Genomic DNA, 21,862 nt, shown 5'->3' with positions numbered 1-21,862 from the left:
TGGGCAGAAGTAAATCTGTAACTACATGCAGTTCAAAGGAGTCACAAAGGAATGACATTTGGCTCAAACAGCTCTGAACAGGGTATGCTGGGAGAGGCAGTGACTTCCATTTTCATACTAAAAGATATCTTCAGGAGTTTCTATCAGTTGGGCAGTGCACCTCTTGTGCCTGCCTCAGCTGACATTCCAGGCTTTGGTTGGTTTTTTGGAGTTACCTCATCTTCTATGCCCCTCGCTGTTCCACGTTTACAGTTTTTCCATAGCACCCTTCCTTCCACCACCCACCAAGTAGAAAAGTATGGAAAAGGGGGCAGCGGTGGGATGCTCCTTTGCTGTGGGATGCCAGGCTGCAGTCTCGAATATGGAGCTTGGTTCAGAGAATCTGAGCAGAAGAACCTGCAGGGCTGGCCAGGCTGTCCTGCAGAGGTCTGGAAGAAGGTATTGTAGGGACCAAACTTGGCTGCAGGTTGAACCCAGCCCTACCGCATCCACGTGAAGAGTGGGTATTTCTGCACCATGATCTTTCTTACACCTGGTTTTGGCGTTTGGGTTGCAGAGTGAAAGTGCATTTATTGATATCTACTAGAAGAGTCCTGTTCTTGGGTCTGTATGACCCAAGCACTTGAGAGACTAGCAATTACTGTCAGAGTATGGCAAGAGTAAAAATCCATTGATGTACAGAGATACAATAATAAAGACAAGAAGATTAGGCTCTGAATCATTAACATACTTGTTTATAAGGGTACTGAAGATGATTAAGCCGTACTTACAGATTTAAATTTATATGCATGTTTAACCTTTTTGTTGAATCATGGTCCTAATAACTAAAAGCTGCTTGAAAGTCCTGGGAAAAACAGCAATTGCATAACCAAGTTGTTGTTTTTTTTTTTTTCCTTATCTTCTCTAAAGCTGTTTGTTTTATAAAGGAAACGTGAGTGTAATAGAGAAGATAAATCAGACTCCTGTATTTACCATTTGGGGACAGAAAAACAAGGTAATAACCTTGAGGTAAATACTTTGAATGCAAAAACAAAAAAACATACTTCTTATGTATCATCATTAACACTGGAATTCACTCAAAACATTTATTTAGGCTGAAGAGGGTATGAATTTTGAAAAGGGAAAAAATACATCATTTAGAAAATGTTCTAAATCGTGTTATATAAATATGGTCGCCCTGGGTTCAGATTTTAAGGTGAACACTGACTGTCGGGGTTAGAAAGATATTTGTCTTACTGGTGGCTACACTGCAATTATTCATTATGGGGTTTCATAAAGTATCTTGTGCTGGTCACTATAAAAGGATCAAATGCCACTCTAATACAGTATTACAGTATGTATATTCTTAAATGTCATGTATGTGCATGCTTTGTGCATGTTTTGTGCAAAGTAAGAGGAGATTGTTTTTGCTACGGAAGTTCTTATCAGGAACTTGGTAAACCAGAGACTGAAGTAGGCTACTTTGGGTTTACAGGGGCCTTGTTCTAATGCTGCTGCAAAGACAAACTATGTAAGAGCTGATCCTTTTTAGGAATGAGAGCTGAAATGTAACCAGGATACCAGCCTACCAAACAGCCAGCAGACTGGGAAGGGTACAACTGTTTACACGATGGAGTTTCACAGAGTTCATAGGTCTGGCTTTTTCTCTGATTAGAGCAGAATTTAAACTCAGTCGGATCCCCAAAAGCACGTACTCCCTTAGAGATGCTAGAGTTGGATGGTAGGTACATAGCGAGGAGTATTACTTTTCCCCAGTTTGCGAAGGAACTATTTTAGGAAAAAGACGCAGAAAAATGGGGCCTTTCTTCCTTTCTTTTTGTATCAAAGGACTAGCTAGAAACTGAAAAGTCACAGCTCGCTTTGCAAACCCAGCGAGATCCCTCCAGTGACATCTACTGGTTGAAGGGTTCCGTCAGTGCATTCCTATGTGCCCTTGAACACCAGCTGTTATCATCTGCTTGTTTAGATAAATCTCAAACTTTCACTGCAACGTTTTAAGGGAAATGGACTGTAATTACATGTCGCTGGGGAAACTTTTTATTTTCTAAGGACTTCCATCTTGCCTTCTGAAACAACCATTATTCATACTGTATGTGTAAGATAGAAATGAAAAGGCTACATGAACCCACTTTAATTCTTTCAGGGCTTTGACTTTACAGAAATGACACCCACAGACATCCAGACTTTTATGAACAAAGTTCAGATTGAACTAAAAATTCTTCCTGGATATTATGCCAATTATTATTGGCATAATATAGGAATGTATGATAATTTTATATATTATCATATACATGAACATATAAGAATATTATATGTTCAACAGCCAGTGGGTAGCATATTTGTGAGCAATCACAAATGAGAAATTGAATGAATATGCAAACTGGCATAGACTAGTTTGGGTTGGAAGGGACCTTAAAGATCATCTAGTTCCAACGTCCCTGCCATGGGCAGGGACACTTTCTGCTAGACCAGGTTGTTCAAAGCCCTGTCCAGCCTGGCCTTGAACACTTCCAGGGATGGGGCACCCACAGCTTCTCTGGACAACCTGTGCCAGTGCCTCACCATCCTCAGAGTGAAGAAAATATTTCAAAAGTACCATGTGCTAGGCTCTGCTCTGAGCTATAAACGTCTTTGCAAACAAATTCCTACAGCGGTGGGTCACCATCAGCACTGGAGGGGTTTGGGCCTCTCTCAAAGGCTTTGCTCTGTTTTGTGTTTTGCATTCACAGCTCACTCAAAGGAATGAATTGGTTCAGTTTTGTGCATCACAGAAGGGGGAGGACAAAAGCATTTGTAGGAGATGGGAATATGGTTGGAAGCTCAGAGATCTGTAAAGCTATTGTACATTTATAGTATTTATGCTTTAGAGCAAAGCTGATGGACAGCTTGCTGCTTTGGGGCATATTCCATCTACTTTTATTCTGTTTACTCCCTTTTTAACGCCGCAGCCCTAACCAGAGTAGAAGTCCTTAGGGAATTTTGCTATACTGGGCTTTAGCCTCAATGACAGTAACATATGACTCTGTGACACTCTGAAAGGCAATGGTCTTATTAAATTGTCTATCAATACAAACCTTGCACAAGAAATCAGAGGAAAAAATGACATCTAGTCCAAAATAACAGCACTTTTAAAGTTAATTAGTGCAATTAATAAAAACTAATTAGTAAATAATTGTCCTCATTAGAAGCTGAACCTTTGATTCATTATAAAAAGCATAAATGAAATATAATAAAATTAATAATTTAACCAAAATTCAGAAACATTAAAATAAATAAAAAGGTTTTAGCACATATCAATAGGTATCACATGTCTTTAAATTATTTTTTCCTACCACAACTGTTCTATGATTTCCTTCACATAAACTGTCTTGGACCTGGCTGGCTTTCCAAAGGATTCCTACAGTATAGGAGATGAGGTCATGTAGTGAGCACAGCTAATCCTAACTATATATTTCTGTATGGAGATGAACATATTTGGTGGATAAGGCATTCAGAGGCCATGGCTTTATGATATAAGAAGTCCAGCTTTTGGATTTTTTACACCAAACAAAAAATTTCATGGCCATGTAATGCAGAGCTTGCATAAAGCTGGCCTAAAAGCTGGCTAAGAAACAGGACACTGTTGTCCTCCTAGTTTGCTAGAAATGAAGTTGTATGCCTTCACCTGACCCAGTCCGTACTTCAGGTTAATCTGTAATGAGGCCCAGCATTAATGATTACGGAACCAAGGGCTAAGTGCATAGTTCTACAACACATTTCTTTAGCAATAAGGCCAAGTGTGCCAACGCATCTATTTGTGGGGCTGCGCTGCAAAGCGCAAACTACCAAACAAGTTAAAGAATAAAGTTGTAAGTTGTGCTGGGGGGGGCTTGTTTGATTTTTTTAACCTGCATCAGTCATCCTTCATTTGCACCACTGAGAGGGGCCAGCTGCCATGCACGGGTGGGGCAGGAGGGCAGGAATGAGATTTTAGCTTTGCTGTGATTATACTCTCATTTTCACAGATCCTGGCTACCAGATTAAACCTTGCGGCTACAGACAGTACGCATAATTTAAAGCAACCTTTAGACAGCTCCATACTACATAAGCACAAAGGACAGATGAAGTACAAAGGGGTATAATGACATTTTTTGTATATTCCTCTGCTAATCAGTGCAGATCCTCCACTGGCCTTCAAAGTGGGAGCCGATATTTTAGAACAGCTAAGGCTGAGTTTGGTTATAGGTTGACAGTTTTAGGGAACAACAGATAATGGAGGTTTCTGTTTCTGCTAATCAGAGGTAAGGCTCAAGCAACAGCAGAGCAAGCATTTCTATTCTTCCTTTGCACCCGAAAATTACACCACCCTGTTCAGGAGTGATAAAAACAGCTAACATGGTGCAAAGCACCGTTTCCCGGCTCTCCCAGGGGCTTGTCTTCTTGAGTGAGGAATTCTCACCCTACTGATATAAAGTGTGGCCTAAAAACGCTTGAGAAGCACTGCTTACCGCAAATGACAGACAAGAGCAAGGCAGCAAAAAGGCATTTCAGCTGCCCATACATTTTAGCCTATTTAGAGAAGAGGTGGTGGTCTCCCAGTTGTACATCACCACTGCTTCCTTGGAGCTGGGACTGGTGCTCAAAGAGCATCAGACTGATGTGGAGTGGCAAGGGGAGAGGGAGAGAGAGGGGGAGAGAAAGGAAGAAGAAGAGGAAGAGAGAGAGGAGAAGTCTCTAACCTGAGCTGTTGTGGTTTCATGTGAGTAGGAGTAACCATACAAGAGAGGAAGAAAAATTGTGCTGCCAGGAGGGACCAGGAGACAGGCTCCTTTCAATGCCTGCTAGCTTAACTGTATCATAAAATTCCCATCAGACCACAGTTCAGTGAATACTTTAGCAGCATAAGCCTGTACTGCCAAAAAGAGAAGAAATCCCTCTTTCCACCACCTCATCTCCCTTTTTATTGCTTTCACGTGGTTCCCTCCCTCGTGCCATTGGGAGCACCTTGACTCCTTGGCGGTGCACTGAACTGGACCGGAGAGGAGGTCTGGATAAAAATAATAAAACAGATACACATTTTAGTTAGAGAAAATCTCATGTTTTTTGGTTTAAAGTCTGCATTGAGCTTGTATCTAAGGCATTAGCTGATAAACATTTACTTTGGTGGCTAATGCTACTCTAACCTCAACACCACCTCTTCAGTTTGGCTTGTTCAAATGTTGTGTGGGGCTGGAGCCAGATAGGACAACTGGTTTGGCTTAGAAATAATTTTTTTTTTTTGCCCTTGTAATGTTGCTGGTGGCACAGTTTGGGCACACAAATAAGCATTGGGGTAAAATGGTCAGGTACTACTTGAATCAGTAACGAAAACAAAAATATTTTTCTCCAACTGTGGCTTGAGGTCTCTGCTTCAAATCACATTAATACAAAGGCTCACACAAACAAGTGATAATAAAATATTAATAAAAATGACAATAATAAAATTTAGGCAAAATAATCAAAAGCTGGTTCTAGATCTACTTCCTTTAGAAGGCCTGAAAACAAATTAACTAAGGATTCAGCTTAAAGATTTATTAAAAAATCATTAAATGCTAAAGTTGTGGTGAATTACATTAACCATGAGTTTTAACTACTGCTGTTGCCTAGATTGTTCTTCATGATTTAAAACTCAGTATTCCACAGTGCATAGGGTTTATTGCAGAAAACAGGCCAACTGATGTCACTTGAGCTGCTTAAGCAGTGAATACTGTGTGCAATGGTGGGAGTGTTAGATGTGAATGGCTTCATATCTTATTAACTATCCATGAATTATCTGTTTCACTTCAAAATATTCAGGATGGAGTAAAAAAGTAAAAGCTACTTTCTCAGGTACTTGAAAAAAAGGTTTGCAACTGTAAGCTTATGCACTCAGATTTGAAAGTCTTGCCCAAAGTCTTTAACTCCATAACAAAGTAGAAGCAGCCTGCAAAATGCCTGAAAAATTAATAGGTACAATAGAGATATTGTGTCAACCTTCATAAAAATTTCTGTTTCTTAGTACTAGCCCAGTTATTAATCATCCAATTATCTTCATAATTAGAAGAGTTTTCTGCAATGGAAATTGGTTTAGGATATAAGTATTATGAATATATTGAACAAAACTACCCATTCACCAGCAGCATTCTTCCAACCAGTTTGACTGTTTTCCTTGGTGTCACTGAAGGGAACAAACCCCTGAAATTACTGGTGCCAGAGTACTTCACCTGCCAATGTCACCAGAACCTCGCTGTTGACTCTTGCGAGGTTTAATGGTATCCCCAAAGGTCATTCAGATGACCTCCTACTACTAAGTCCATTTGTATTTCACCTGGTGACATTGCCTCCTAAACCATGCCCTGAACTGCCACATCTACATGTTTTCTGAACACCCCCAGGGACAGTGACTCCCACATCTCTCTGGGCAGCCTGTGCCAGGGCCTGACCACTCTTGCAGTAAAGACAGGTTTCTTAATATCGAATCTAAACCTCCCCTGACACACCTTGAAGCTGTTTCCTCTCGTCCTGTCACTGGCGACTTGGGAGCAGAGACCAGCCCCCCCTCACTCCAGCCCCTCTCAGGCAGCTGCAGAGAGCGAGAAGGGCTCCCCTCAGCCCCCTCTTCTCCAGGCTAAACCCCACCAGCCCCCTCAGCCGCCCCCCAGCACACTTGTGCTCCAGACCCTGCCCCAGCCCCGCTGCCCTTCTCTGGACACGCTCCAGCCCCTCCAGGCCCTTCTTGTCCCGAGGGGCCCAAACCTGAGCCCAGCATTCGAGGTGGGGCCTCCCCAGGGCCGAGCACAGGGGCCCCATCCCTGCCCGGCTCCTGCTGGCCACCCCAGTGCTGACACAAGCCTGGGGGCTGGTGGCCTCCTTGGCCACCCGGGCACTGCTGGCTCATGCCCAGCCGGCTGTCAGCCAGCACCCCCAGGGCCTTCTCCGCCAGGCACTTCCCAGCCCCTCTGCCCCAGGCCTGGGGCGTTGCCTGGGGTTGGTGCGACCCAAGGGCAGGACCCGGCACTTGGCCTTGTTAAACCTCACACAACTGGCCTCGGCCCATCGATCCAGCCTGCCCAGGTCCCTCTGCAGAGCCTTCCTGCCCTCCAGCAGATCAACACTCCTGCCCAACTTGGTGTCATCTGCAAACTTACTGAGGGTGCACTCGATCCCCTCATCCAGATCATTGATAAAGATATTAAACAAGTCTGGCCCCAACGCTGAGCCCTGGGGAACCCTGCCTGTGACCGGCCACCAGCTGGGTTTAGCTCCCTCACCACAACTCTCTGGGCTCGGCCATCCAGCCAGTTTTTTACCCAGCAAAGAGTCCACCCGTCCAAGCCATGAGCCGCCAGCTTCTCTAGGAGGATGCTGTGGGAAACAGTATCAGAGGCTTTGCTAAAGCCCAGGCAGACACATCCACAGCCTTTCCCTCATCCTCTTCATTTCTTCCGCCTGTGGCCAAGCCTGGCTATATCTATTTATATCATCATTTGAATTACCTGAAGTTTCATCGGTGGAGTGGGTGAGAAGGCAGAAAAAAGTAATAGATAACTGAGGGCAAAGCCTGGGATTTTGAAGACTTGAACTCTAAGGCTATTGAGGGGAATCTGATTGCAAATGTTTTATTTTGCTGGTGTAGTTTGAGTGTGGACACCTAGAGTGGCCTCCCCTGCTTTTGTCCTACAGCAGCATGGTGAGCTCATTACAGCTGCCTCTTGTGTTTGGGCAGAAGTCTATCTAGTTTATCTTTCCAGTATACACTGTTTTTAAGGTCAAAAGGTATTTTATATAAATATTTTGTCTTACACTTATGGGAGAATCAATATTTTTTAATATACTGTTCCTCACAGGTGTATATATATAAAAGAAAGATAGGCATTGTATATACTCTATCAATTTGAAAAAGAAAGGAAAAGAAGATAAGACAGCCCATGTCTAAAGGCAGCAAGTTAGCCTTTTAAGCACTTGTGAAAGTTATGTCAGAGCCTCCAATCTGCTGCTACTTTTTGTAGGTCTGCTCCTTATCATGACACAAAACATATTTTTACAGACTCCTTCTCTGTTATTTGTGATAGCCTGCACAATATTTTTCACGGAATAGCAGTCCAAGGCAAAACAATTTTACTTCAGATTTTCACTGGCAATCATATTATGTTAATGGATCTCATTAATCAGGTCTCATGGAATGGTGACATCATTAAGGTGAAAAACAGCCTTTAAGGAACAAGGAGAAGAGTCACTCACCAGTCTTTAAAGCAAATATTAGGTCATCAAACTCCTGTGATTCCTCATCAGCAACCAATGAGCTGGTACTAAATCCTCCAGAAGGGTGGAAAACATTGCCATTTTGTGGACTCTGCTTAAAGGCAGCACTAGCTTGACTAGCAGGCTGCAAGGATGCCCTCTCCCAGTCTGCAGGCACCTGCAAAGTTTAAAAAAGGAACAGAAATGCAATAATCATCAAAACTATAGCATAGACACTACAAACTATGATCAGAGCTGAACTCAAGGCCAAGAGATTTGGGAACCAGCTATCCTATCACTTCTATCGTGAACCAGGTAGCCTTTTTTTTTTTTTTAAAATATATATTTATATAACTCAACTACAAGTCATTTAACCTTGTGTTTATTATGCCTGTCATAGCTATCTCAAAAAGTTGAAAAAATACTGCTATTTCTGAACATTGGCCCCTGGTATGGAGAACTTTAAGTTAAAGCACTGAAAGGTTCCAGCTCACTCCTCTCTTACCACTACTTCTTCCTCTGCTGGACCTTGCTTCTCCCTTCCATAGCCACTAATCATTACTTTCCATTATATGATCTACAGCTGGCAGCCCACTGCTTCCCATGTCTACCAGTACAATATTTTAAAGTAATTTGCCAGGCTTTGGAGGCTCTGGTGGTGGTATACAGCCCTACAGTTTCAATATCAACTTTGCTATAGTTCATCTCCCTCTTCAGTTTAAGGTGGAGCTGCACAAAACCCCAGAATTTCAGTTCATGAGAAAAGAGGGGGTTTTGAAAACCCCTCTCTTCCTCAAATGTGATGAAAGGCCAAAATACTGCACTCTAAAAACATATTTTAGGAAAATCGAAGTTTATTTTCTTGGTTTATTGCTCATCCATTGTCTAGGAGCTCAGGAACATAGAAATTTGCCATGTAGAGCTGAGAAGCTATGCTGTCTACTAAACTGGGGAGTCAGGCACCACCCTAAGTGAGACACTGAGAAGTTGAATGAATTTAGTTGTCTGCCAGGAGGCAGCTGAGGAGCTTTAAAATCCAGACAAACCTACAGTCAAGCAGGTAGAAAAATGGGCAAAACAGATGCCAGGTGAGCAGTGTGGTTTCCACAAAAATTATTACTAGAACTGACAAGTTCCCTTGAAATATTTCAATTCCATTAAATCAGTGTTTTTCCTGGAAAAACTGTTTAGCTGGAAAATTTTCAACTAGGTCTATCAACATGTGCATGTGCATAGCAGCAAAAGTCACCTTGGCTTAATACCTGTAGTGAAAAGTGATACGAGCAGCATTCCAGCGCCAGCAACAGAGACTGAAAATCAAAATTTCCCTGCTCTCTCCTCTCCTCTCCTCTCCTCTCCTCTCCTCTCCTCTCCTCTCCTCTCCTCTCCTCTCCTCTCCTCTCCTCTCCTCTCCTCTCCTCTCCTCTCCTCTCCTCTCCTCTCCTCTCCTCTCCTCTCCTCTCCTCTCCTCTCCTCTCCTCTCCTCTCCTCTCCTCTCCTCTCCTCTCCTCTCCTCTCCTCTCCTCTCCTCTCCTCTCCTCTCCTCTCCTCTCCTCTCCTCTCCTCTCCTCTCCCCTCCCCTCCCCTCCTCTAGTCTAATTTTATTCCAACTTTATTTCAATTTTATTCCAACTTTTCTAATTTTATTCTATTCTATTCTAAATTCCAGAGATTTTGTACAGCATGGCTTTGGAAAATTAAAGACTTTAAACTCATCTAAGACCTAGAATGAGCTGAAAATTAACTTGATATTTTGATTTCTCATGACCTACTTTTGACAACACTTTAATCAGCCTCTGTAACAAACTCAAGGCTCAAGTAGAAAAGGGAAAATTCTCTATAAGGGCTGTTACCAGGGAATTGTAAGTTCCAAAAATATCACCATGGCTAAAGATAACAATTTTTATGGTAAAAAAAATAATTCCCCACTCCCCAAAGCCAACCTACAATAATTAGCATCTCATTCTTGTGTATTGCATTTCAGTACTGCCACTTAAATCTCTAGGTATGCTTTCAATACACAAGGTAATGACTACAGAGCACTTTTACCTCCTCCATAGCGCTGATGAGGTTCTGAGTGGACTTGCTGATTTCTCCACCTGCAGCTGGCAGACCACTGCCATGTGTGAAAAAAGCCGATCCTGGAGTTGTATGCCCGTTCATGTCTACAGTGTAACTTGCTTTCACAGGACAGCAAAGTTGGTTGTGCAGGATGAAATACACCACAAAGACATAAAGACCCTGAAACAGAGAGAGAAAAAGAACATCATCTTGTGAAATGCAGGGAGCTTAGATCAGTGTTTGAACGCTGTCATGGCAGGGTCCTATATGCTGTAGTAGATGCCTTCCCTTACACCAGCAGTCTGTGCCTCTAAGGGCTGCAGCCAGTTTCTATGGAAAATAAGAGACAACGTCACTGCCCATCGGAGATCTGGAAGTTAAAAGTAAGTTCATACCCTGAAGCCTCCAGCTAAACACATACACACACAAAAAAAAAGACCCGAAAAGAGTAATTGAAAATGATTGTTTGGTGGAACCCACACGGTTGCAAAGGAAAGCCAAGATCACAACAACAAAACCAACTTGAGTTTCACAGTTGTCATAATAGTGAAAATGTGGTTAAGGGCCGCCTTTACAATAGGATTTGGCTGCTGGCCCCTAGCCACAATTCTCTATTTCCTTACTGACCTGCTGGCTTTTTGCATTCTTGCCCCAATTTCAGTCTTGTGCAAACTGCACTGCTGCCGTCACAGATACCAAGTTGTAACTATAAATTAGATGCTCTATGATACCCAATAATTCAGCACTGTCTTTCATTTGTGATTACTACAAAGGCTCTGCTGTACGCCTCTGCAGTTCTTTAAAACTTGCTAATTTTGACCTTTAGACTTAGCCAAGACAAGTATTATAACCATGTCTTTTGTTTGCAAAAGTGACTGAACTTCTGAATATGAAATCTGACTTTCTATAATTCTTAAACTGCACTAATACTGAGGGAAAATAATCCATTTCAACTGATAAATCAACCAGTTCAATAATTACTAATGAAGGGGTTAACCAAAAGAGTATGGAAAGAAGACTTCTGGATTCTTCCCGATTGCTGCAAGACAACTACACTCACATTGTTTTTTGTATTTCGTATTGTCCTCTAGACCCCTGAAACCAATTGTACTAAACAGAACAATTTATTGGAAAGGTACCCATTGGCAAGAAAGTAATAACTGGGATCATGAGTCGTAAGGAGATTCATCTAATTGTATTTGGGAATTCCTAATGGAAGGAATTTTGAAAATACATGGAGACTGCGAATACCCAAGATATATGTTCATTTCCATCCCTATAAAACAGGCAGCAGCACTTCATGATCCACAGATTTGTAATTTCTAATGCCAAAACTATATGGCAAAACAGTCTGGTCCAAAGTGACACCTAACAGAAGTTAATGCGATTCAATGTGATTTCAATCTCAGCTGGTCAAACGCTGGAAATACCCTCATACAGCTGCTATAAAGCCATACAGCTCCATGTGTGCATTTTTTAACAGCAAACCAGCAAACAAAAGTTTTAAAAACAATTATTTTGAGAAAACAGTTTCCCACTCTTCCAGATTATTGTTTTTTTGTCTCAAGGACCCAGAGCAGTTAATTCAGAGAAAATTTCTTTGTGATACATGTAAGTAAATACATTCCAAAAAACTGATGCAAACACATGTTGCACTTAAGAGACACTAAAAAGGAACCAAAATGTCTTTTCATTCTACAAACAAATCCAAGGACTCTGACGTAGGTCAAGCATAATGGGACTATTATTTTTAAAGTTACATGTTTACTGGCGCCAAGTGGTAAAAATCCCAAGAAATCACACAAATAGGTTGTCTCTGCCGACAGAAGAGTTGTCCTTACTCAGGTCAGCTTTTGAGACTAGCTGTCTGTAGTCACTGGAGAGGAATTTCCGCATGCTGATTTATGCTTTGCTTTGTTTCACTTTAGTGTTTTTTAATCTTATCAGGGTGAGATTTAACCTTATTCTCCGTCTGGACTGCGCTAATTTATTCTTGGCACCCAGTCCTAGAAAGTTCTTTGCTTGTCGGTTTAATGGTCAGACTGTCCTTCCTGGGCGCTATCGATGGCCATGGGCGCTGGTGCTAGTCCTTGTAGCAGCGTCTTGGCTGGTGCTTGTGTACCTTAATGCCTTAGCTGACTTCTTGTGAACTTCCCTGGGGATTTCACTGATTTACTGGGAGTTATTATGTTGCAGACTTCTTATTTCTCACGTAGTTTTCCATCACTGGCCAGTCAAAGCCCGCTGTGGATTAACACTGATTTACATAAGAAGTACCTACTGCTTTGGGGAAATTACTGGTCTGATTAATCCAGATAATTTGTGTGTTTCACCATGTTAAAGAAGCCAGTATCTACATAGCAAAAAATGACTCACAATGTTAAGGGAATCATAATCAGGAAATTATAATCAGGGCCATTGTACAGCGCATGATATATATTGATATTGTTGTCTTTCCTAATAATTTTTTTGAAGAAAATTAACTATGGAAATGAATATTCAAATGCACAATAGCATTAATAATGCTAACCAAGTGACATACATAAAATGTATACAATTCTTTATTTCCTTCTGCAGGTTTCCCTGTTTTCAGAGATAATTACGATAAATTGCAGGCACAGCACATTTGTGCATGTCTAGGTATCAAAAAGCAGACTTCAATGTACATTTTCTTTGTCTGTATCTACTTCAATCATATTTTTCTTTGAGAACAGCTTGAAGATCTTTTACTGGTGTCATCATGACAGAAGTATCATCTTAGTCGCATGATACTATATCCTAAGCCATTGCTTAACATCTCCCACTCATAGCTCTCCAGAAATGTTAACCTTTGAAATGTAAATCAGATCCTTCTGTTTAAATCTCTTCCTTAGCATTCAAAGTGGCTGTTGTAAAAGCCATGTCCTTAGCAGTGCAACCCTGCCAAACTGTGATTACACTTAATAAGTTGACTTTGGACCTCCTATGTATCATCAAGGGTTTCACTGTTTATTTGCTGTTAAGCACCAGTTTTGATGAAGCTATAATACTTCTTATCAATCATATAATTCCTCTTATCACAGGTTCTACTGGGAACATTTACCACTTATCCGTACTTTGCTTCCTGAGGTATTTACTCTCCATTTTGCTCTACAGGAAAAGATTTGTGTCAGTTACAGCTGAAGTTCTAAAAATTCACATTGAAATAAAAAGGCAACAATAAATGTAATTGAGGACTGCAAAACTCATACCATCTTGGTAGGCAACATCATAAGACCATCTGTTGAACCAACCAACTGCCACCACATACACAAACACGCACAGAAGCTACCATAAAAAATGGAATGAAGAAAAGTAATCATTCATACATCTGTCATGAAATTAAGAATGTATTTACAGGATTGCACTAAGATATGATTATTTCGAATGCTTTCTTTTTTTTTTTTTTTTTGTAAAGTTATAATTCCTCAGATAAACAGGTTATGGGTATATTCTGCAACAATGATAAAAATACTGTGCTTTCAGCATTATGAATACGTTTTCCTAATATTAATGTAACACCTGAAACTTGGTCTAAACTGCCAAGTTTCTCTTTATGCAGAGTCAGCTATGCCAAGACCGTGCTGAATCTTGTAGTTTCTACCAAAGCCAAAGCCATAAATTCCTTCCTGGCAAACTGCATTCAGCTCAGATTTAGTCTAAACTTGGCTCAGGCTTACTTGAGAGGTTCACAAACTTTGGCAAATCTTTTAAAAGCAGATTTGCTTGGATACTCAGGATTCACTATAAATATTTTGCATAGCTTTCAGCAGACTTGCAGCTACTCCCACACAACAGCCATTTGTACCACCAATTTCAACCCTACAAGTGGTGGAAAAGGTTTTGGGGTTTTGTTGTTGTTTGTTTTAAGAAGACAGATTCAAATTTTAAAAGAAAGATGTTCAGCTTGAAGACATACTGAAAATACAGGTTCCTAGCCAAATTTGCCAGATGTGTAGATTGGGCTAGAATAAGAGTCTGTTACTTCCTTCCAATTCAGTCATCCGGAAATATCAAGAAAGCCCTATTTTTGTATTTCAGCTTAGCTGAGGAAGAAACAAACACTGAGTCAAAGACCAAAGGTACAAAGAGTGGGATAGGCGCGATCTGTGGAGCGCAAACATGGGGGAGTCAGCATGCAGAAGAGGCTTGCAATTCACCTCTACAGTCCCTTGTCAGAGCGCTCCGTGAGATCTGGCGCATCACACCAACCACACGAGGTTGCAGGAGGCGGAGAACAGCCAATAGCAGGCAAAGCAGAGCAGCACCCCACTGCTCCCTATCTCTGTCCCATTTCTCTGCCCATGGCTTTCTTCCCCTCCACCTTTTTTTCTTCCTTTCCTACATGTCACAGAAGTCAGGGAGAGCACCCATTCATCAGGCCCTCTTTTCATTAGGTTCTTCTTGTGCTTTGTCCCATGTGGAGGACCACTCATAGCAGAAAGCAGCCCGATCACATACCAATGAAAAACAGACCCTTTGCCCACTGATTATACTAAAAAAGAAAAACCAGAAAGACCAAAAGCTGTAAGGTTATTCCTCACATATTTTTAAACTGCATTGACTGTAAAGGCCTAGAAATTTCAGAGGTCTTGAATTTGCACCTATACTTTACAATATTTTGCAAACATTTTCTCTCATACTTGCTTTCCAAGGTAAACATTTATAACCCTACATTACAGCTCACACCTTGCAGTCTAAGCCTACCACTGTTTTAGCTTCTTTCTCCAGCAGACAAGAAGTGGTTGATGAAAAAGCCTTTGCCACCTCTGCCCCTAGGTCAAAAGATTCCTCGACTGACAGCGTTAAAGCAGTTAATTCTCTAGTCATATCTGAAAGCAGGCTGAAAGCTAGCATAGAAAAGCGATACCCATGAGGAAAGTTAGCAATTGAAGAAGTTACATTCTGGGACCAGGCAAACCAGCATCACTGAACACAGTCAATCCTGCCCATTTAAAAAGTCCAAGAAAGTGGTATTTCTGCAGCACATCAAATAATATTATTTTTTGTTAAAGCAATAATTTCTATTTAGGTATCTTAATAACAAATACACAAAGTTAAAAGAAATAGGGAGTCGAAAGTCAGCACTGACAGACACAAAGAGTCAAAAGAGAGAAGTTAACTTTGTGTTTATTGCTGAACTTTTACTTGCTATTATAGAAAATCTCAAAATGAAGAGTTCAGTAAAGGCTAGGAGTTATTGTTATAACAACAGTTTTTCAAGTTAATTGATTTTTTCAGTGTCATAACCTCTCTTACGCCTGCTGTTATCTCTTTATTTCTTGTTACTCTGTGATTTCTGACTGAGAACTTGGATAGACCATTTATTTAGCAGCATTTCACTGCAGTGCCATGAAAGAGTAAAACTGCAACTGACTGGTGCAACTTTAAAAGCCATAAACACAAGAAACCTTCAAAAACTCCAGCTTGGAGAGGACCCAAGGGTTGTGGATTACCGATATAATTATTTTCCATACCTGCTGCTTGGGTGTTTTAGGGAAAGACTGGTGGGAATAAGTTGTTTCTACATTCCAGTGTTCTCTGACTGTTGGAAAAACCTTCTGGGGATGCTGCAGCCAGTTGGAGAGTTACAGCCACACAGTGCTGTAAGGAAGCAAATAAAGCCTCGCTACCTTCAACATCCCCTTAGTTAAAACTGACCTCAGCAAGTATCTTACAATGACTTTCTATGCTTTTTATGTCCAGGATAACCAGAAGTAGTTATTTTTGCCAGAGAGCTCTGATTCTCTCAGAAGTAAAGGTCTTACTTAGCAGGCTTTGCTGTTAAATGATATTCATAGGAACCTGACAGCATACCAACACTCCCTACTCCCCTTGACTTTAATGAAAATTACTGTAGATATTGACTGCCTTTCCAGAGCTTCAGAGACAGCAGAAGGCAAGTCTTATTTATAAAGCAGGAAGTTAACACTGTTTTGGTTAGGGATGCTCCTCAGAAAAAGGGAAACGTGGGCAAAAATGAGGACAAGGACTAGACGTCCTTCCATAGCTGACAAGTAGGTGAACAAGAGTAGGTGGAGGTATGATCATATATTTGGCTCTGTCATTGAAATCATTCACTTCCTGGCTTGAGATAACGAGCCGATTTTCCTCCCCCATCCTTGCCCCCAGTCTGTGCACAGAGAGAAAGCTCTGGATGAATAAAAAGTACTTCAAGAGTTAATGAGAGCTCTTTTCATTGGGGATGTTACTCAAAGTAAAATTAAAAACAAACTCACATTAAATATGGATATGATGTCAGCCTTGTATTAGAAACTTCGGGTTTGAGGTTTTTTTTAGCAATGGTAGCTCTTAAGCTTTCTAGAATGTGCATTTGTGGGTTACAACTTTTTGTTTTTTAATGGAAAAATCATTGGCACAAAAATTTATGTCAGGACTTTCTAAATAGACTCAGACAGAAATACCACTACTAAGCTATGAACAAAAAAAAAAGGGGGGAGAAATTTACAGAAAATAGCAAGGGAATGAAATGAACATTGATGCTGAGTCTAAACAGGGACCACTGTACTTATGTGACAAGAACAACACATGTGAGAGCAATGGCTTCGTAGTATTTACTTATGTCCCTGTGATTCTGCTTATAAAAACCTAAATTGTATGTCAATGCATATCAATGCAATACCAAAGGATATATATACCCATATGTATTTCAAAATTGAGCAATTGGAACATCTGATTTCCATGCCTTGGTATATTTATTGAACTTTGCAGGAATGCAGCTCTACCCATTGTCAGCAACAGATAGTGCAAGTCGTTAAACATATATCAAATTGGTGGTTCTTCTTGTACTCAGAAAAAAAGAAGTTACTTTCCACCTCGGAAATTCTCTGTGATGGAATAACGCCAGAAGTGACCTAAAATATGCTTGCAGCACTAAACAGAAGAATTTGGATATGACCCGCCCCGTGACCCATTCCTGCTATCTATCTGTGGAGCATTTCTTAAGAGGAAAAAATGATAGGAGCTGTTGAAGGATGGACTTTCACATATTTTTCAAAGCAATAAGCTTCTCAGCTGTTGTTTTGGCTTTTATTTTAGCTTAGTTTTTCCTATTACTTAAGATGGAATATATGTCCTTTTGAGGTCTCCCTCTTTGTGTGAGGGCTGCAGAGCGCTGTCTATTATTTTCCAGCACCCTTGTATGGCAATAACTGCTGGCTCTGCAGTATCATGTTTTCTCATTGCAAAACCACCCAAAGTGTTTGACAGCGCTGTCTTGGCTGCATGGTGAAGTCCAATGTAAAGCAAACACAGACAGCTGCCAACTCCAGAGCTGCATGGTTGGGTCAAGAAGAGAGAACATGACTGAAAGAAGCCCTTCACTATTTTTTTTTTCACTCTAGTGTTTTTTGACTTTTCTTCCTTTGTACTTTCCCGCCCTCAGTCGCAGCAGAGCAGCTACCAGTTCTGCCATTATCCCTGCTCCAGTCAGTGCTGGGAGGAAGACCTCGAGCCTTGTTCCTCCCTGCCCAGACATCACAGGCAGCACCGGCTCTGCCTGCAGAGCAGGGCCAGCATGTGGAGGTGAGCTCCACCAAGCTGGAGGTACTTACGGGTCAGACCGGATCGGGAACACAGACCTCATTAGGCTTCCACCGCCAGGCTGCGCATGTTCAGGTGTTTGTAACAGCATTTGGGCTCCTTGCAGAAGTTAGCAGGAAAGATGGGCTGATAAGCGAGTAATGAAAAGCCTGATGAGGGCTAAAAGCAATCTCCTGAGGGAATTAGCAGGAAATTCTGAAGTGAGAGAGGGAAACTTTGCCAGGCAGGTGGATTATGAAGCAATTTTAAGTTAAGCAGGTCAGACATAAAGCCTATAAAACTCACCTATATAGGCAAGTACTGGAAGTCTCATTGCCTGGTGTGGCAGTGCCATTTCACGTAATTAATAATTAGAATAATTCCTGTAATTTAATGAATGTAGGAGTCCACAGGGTGATGTCCACCGTCCCAGTCCAGTGAGGACAGTGGAAATGGTAACACCCTGAGCATGCTCCTGCTTTCTCTGCTCCTGCATCAGGCATGGTGTCTCCAGCACCGCCACAGGGTCCATGGTTCTTGCTGCAGGCTCACTCGGAAAACTGCAGTTTAATGTAATATAATGACACCCCTAAAACTGGCCAAGCCAGTTCCTCCAAGTGCTCTCAGTGTAAAACCGTAGCCTCTTGCCTCCACATACCCACCTTCTGCCTCACTGTCACTCCATGCTTTTCCTTAGCAGCCTTTCAAAGCTACAAACAGCCAGCCAGGGTTTTGTTAAGGTGGTTTCTGTGCTGTCTAAGATAGATACAATAAATATTTTCTGGGTAACAGAAATACATACTAATTTGTGTCTACCCACAACCATCTATAGCTATATATGTATAACTATATACCTCTAAATGTAATTTAATAGAGATAAACTAGGCACAGGCACAACTGTTCCTTGAACACACTCAGCAAGTAGGCAAGTTTTGATGTACAGATGAACTTCCATCTTATGCCTTAGATAACAGTGCTGCACATGGACCTACCTCCGAATTCAGATATAGAGATACTCAAAGCATATTCAGTTCAGTTCCTTGTAACAGCTCCAACAGACTTAGGTTAGGCTTCAAGTGTAATGAATTACTAAATGTAACACTAGATGCAAAATTAGATGTGAAATTACATTACTAGATGTAAAATTTTGGGCAAAGATGGTAATATGTTTTTTTTTTCCTTCATTAAAAGGTATAAACATACAACGAAGGTCACAGTTACCAATATGAATTAAGGCAACAAAATGCATTTACTTTGTGTCATACTTATATGTTGCCTTTACTGCAGAAATGGAATGAATGGAGGCTTAATTGAATTTCTTAATTTGAAAGGAGTCTAGCAGGAAAATGAAAAAAAAGTACTGGTAGTAGCAATCTTTCCTAACTTTGCTGAAAGCAACAGAAAAGGAATTAAAGATTATGATTTGATCTTACATATGAGTATCACACATACACCACTGGAACTTCAGTATGCAAAGAAAATGCTATAATAAAATCCAGTATAGGCATAAAAGGAAGACAAGCTGCTAGTCAAAAAAACATAAAGTGGTCAATAATACATTGGCCTGCACAAGAATGTCACCCATGCACGGCATTTTAACGCTTGGCAAATGAACTCTTAGCAGGTATAATCATTAATTGCTATTAATTCTGAGATAACTGGCAGAATCTGTTCCAAGATTCTATTTATGCATAGTTTCTAAAAGGTTGTTAAATCATTAATATAAGGTATAGGCATAACTGTGATGTTTTGCAACTGTTACTAAGTGCAGCATTCGTGGCACAGCTATTGTGATAGTTATGGATAATTATAGTCCAACCTGTCGGACATTAACAGACTTTGTGCAACAAAGCACTTACCGAAGCGCCTGTTATTTAGTAAACCGTAATCACACATTTGAAAGTGAAATTTTAATACAAAACAAAATTTAACACAAAACAAAACATGATCCAACCAAACGATCAATCCAAAGGCCACTGAGGTAGAGGGTACCTGGAGTCACCGTCTGAGCAGGGATATGCAAGGGCCAGGTCCACAGCAGCGTGGTAGAGTAACCAGTGCTGAGGCCAGGCGTGGGAGCTTTTCCCGCCATCACTGCACTCCCTGGCTCTGCATCTCCGTTGACACTGTTACGTTACTCTTGGTTCCAAGGAAGATGTGCTTTATGGCTGTTAAAGGTTACCTGTGTCATATCACATAGCGGATGTATTTAAAATGGCAGTCCAAAAACCCGGCAATTTTGCTTTAAGGACGCACTGACTTTTTTTTTTTGTACAAAACCCCAAAGGAATATCCTTGCACCTTTTTCAGTATTTGTGGAATGTGCTAAAATGAAGGTTTCACTTTCAATGAAAAGACTGTTTTTCTACGTTCTTATTAGGTCGTTAAAATTGAGATCTTACCCAGTTTGCTAACAAAAGGATCCCATAGGACATGATATGAAGAGGAGAGGATACAGCAACCTTACGCGCTGCTTCTTTCTGGGATCGTTTTTGCTGTGGCCTTACCGGGCATTGTGATAGCAATGAAGATAGCAGTAAAGGAAAGACATTAACTTCTGATCCTCTGGCTCAGCAGTGCTAGCGATGAGATTACTCAGTGGGATAGGATGAAGCATCCTACAAAACACACCTAAATCCCAAAATGCAAGACTTCCGTCTTCTACACAAAGTCTTTGGATATTGACATTATGACTGATTCTCATTTTTTATTAAAAAAAAAAAAAAAGACTGAAGCATTTAACTCCTACTCAAAAACGTTTTGAAAAGCTGCAGTATACTGTATAACTTAGGTTTGTACATGAACAAAGCTAATAAAAATAATCTTTTAATGCACTAGATGGCTAACTCTACTCAAGTCACACACAGAAATCATATTCTCGGCAGAAAGCTCCAACTATGATCCTGGGATTTATTTCTATTCTTGTATAGTTTGTATTGGTACTATGCAAGGAGACATTTCCAGGCAAGTTAGATAGACGTCACTTAGTGCTAAGTACTGCATTACTTTCTTCCAGTCCATGCTTGGCATTTTAGCTATTACAAATCATTCTTACAAACTAAGCCAAGCCATGTTAGCAAAGTCACTTAACAGTTTGTGCTAATGCTCTTTGCCAGTGGAAAGCAGGGTGGCAATCTGAAGCAATCCAAAAAGAGATGTTTCCAGGAAGAAGAGGGTCTTTATTTAGATTATGCTGAAAATCATTCATCCCACAGCTCCTTCTACTCTCTACTGTTACAGAAATTTAATGAACTAGTAGCACTATATTTGGCTTCCATTTAGAAAACACAATCCATTCAAAAAAAATAAAGTACTTGCGGCAATACAGACGAAGAGATTAGTAGTAATGCGGTTTAATAAACTGCGCACAAACCTGAAATGCAGGAACCATTAAATTTGCTTCCTATATTAGCAAGTGTGCTAGCCCTATACAAGCCATTTATCTTCCCATGGCTTTCATGCCAGCCATCTATAAAACACAGATAATATCCATCTCAGAAAGCTACTCTGAAGATTGACAGGCTGCAAAATCATGCTGCTGCAGAGCAGACTTAACTACTTACAGGCCAGATGAACTATAAAAAAAAGACAGCCATTAGAAAGTCATTTAGTCTCAGTTTTTCATATATTATATCAATGTATCCTCTTGTGATAATTTTCACAAGCAAAAAATGATTACTTGTGAGTGCTTTGAAATTGCCTTACAATATATGAACTTAAAATTTGTATTACGTTAGTGAAAATACCACATTTCTCAGGTCTCCCTATAAGTTTGTCCAAATACCCCAGATAAGATCTGTGTTTTTCTACAAATATATTTTCTTAGAGGCAAAACTATAAAAATTTTTGTTACTTTAAATATTTCTAAAGTTTTGTACGGGTTACCCTAAAGACACTTTCTCAGTTGCTTTTCATGTGTGTAGGGCAGTTACATTGTCTTTCAAGGGTTTGGGATAACAACTTCAAACAAAATTCAGCACACACAGCTAGATCTTGGATAAAT

General features: G+C 40.7%; 1 protein-coding gene across 1 annotated transcript in view; it reads right to left on the bottom strand.

The window, feature by feature from the left end:
• The window catches only part of ADGRV1 (adhesion G protein-coupled receptor V1), a 285,841-nt gene that overhangs the window by 1,604 nt on the left and 262,375 nt on the right, over positions 1-21,862 (bottom strand). Inside the window, exons 90-91 of the mRNA XM_064439564.1 lie at positions 10,288-10,479; positions 8,239-8,416 (exon numbers count right to left, since the gene is read on the bottom strand). Coding sequence (XP_064295634.1) covers positions 8,239-8,416; positions 10,288-10,479 — 370 coding nt within the window. The remainder of the gene's footprint in view (positions 1-8,238; positions 8,417-10,287; positions 10,480-21,862) is intronic.

This window comes from Phalacrocorax carbo, chromosome Z, assembly GCF_963921805.1.
Source record: "Phalacrocorax carbo chromosome Z, bPhaCar2.1, whole genome shotgun sequence".
In the NCBI taxonomy this organism is placed as follows: domain Eukaryota; kingdom Metazoa; phylum Chordata; class Aves; order Suliformes; family Phalacrocoracidae; genus Phalacrocorax; species Phalacrocorax carbo.
Note: the sequence above shows the minus strand (reverse complement) of the source record. Positions and strands in the feature narration are given on the sequence as shown.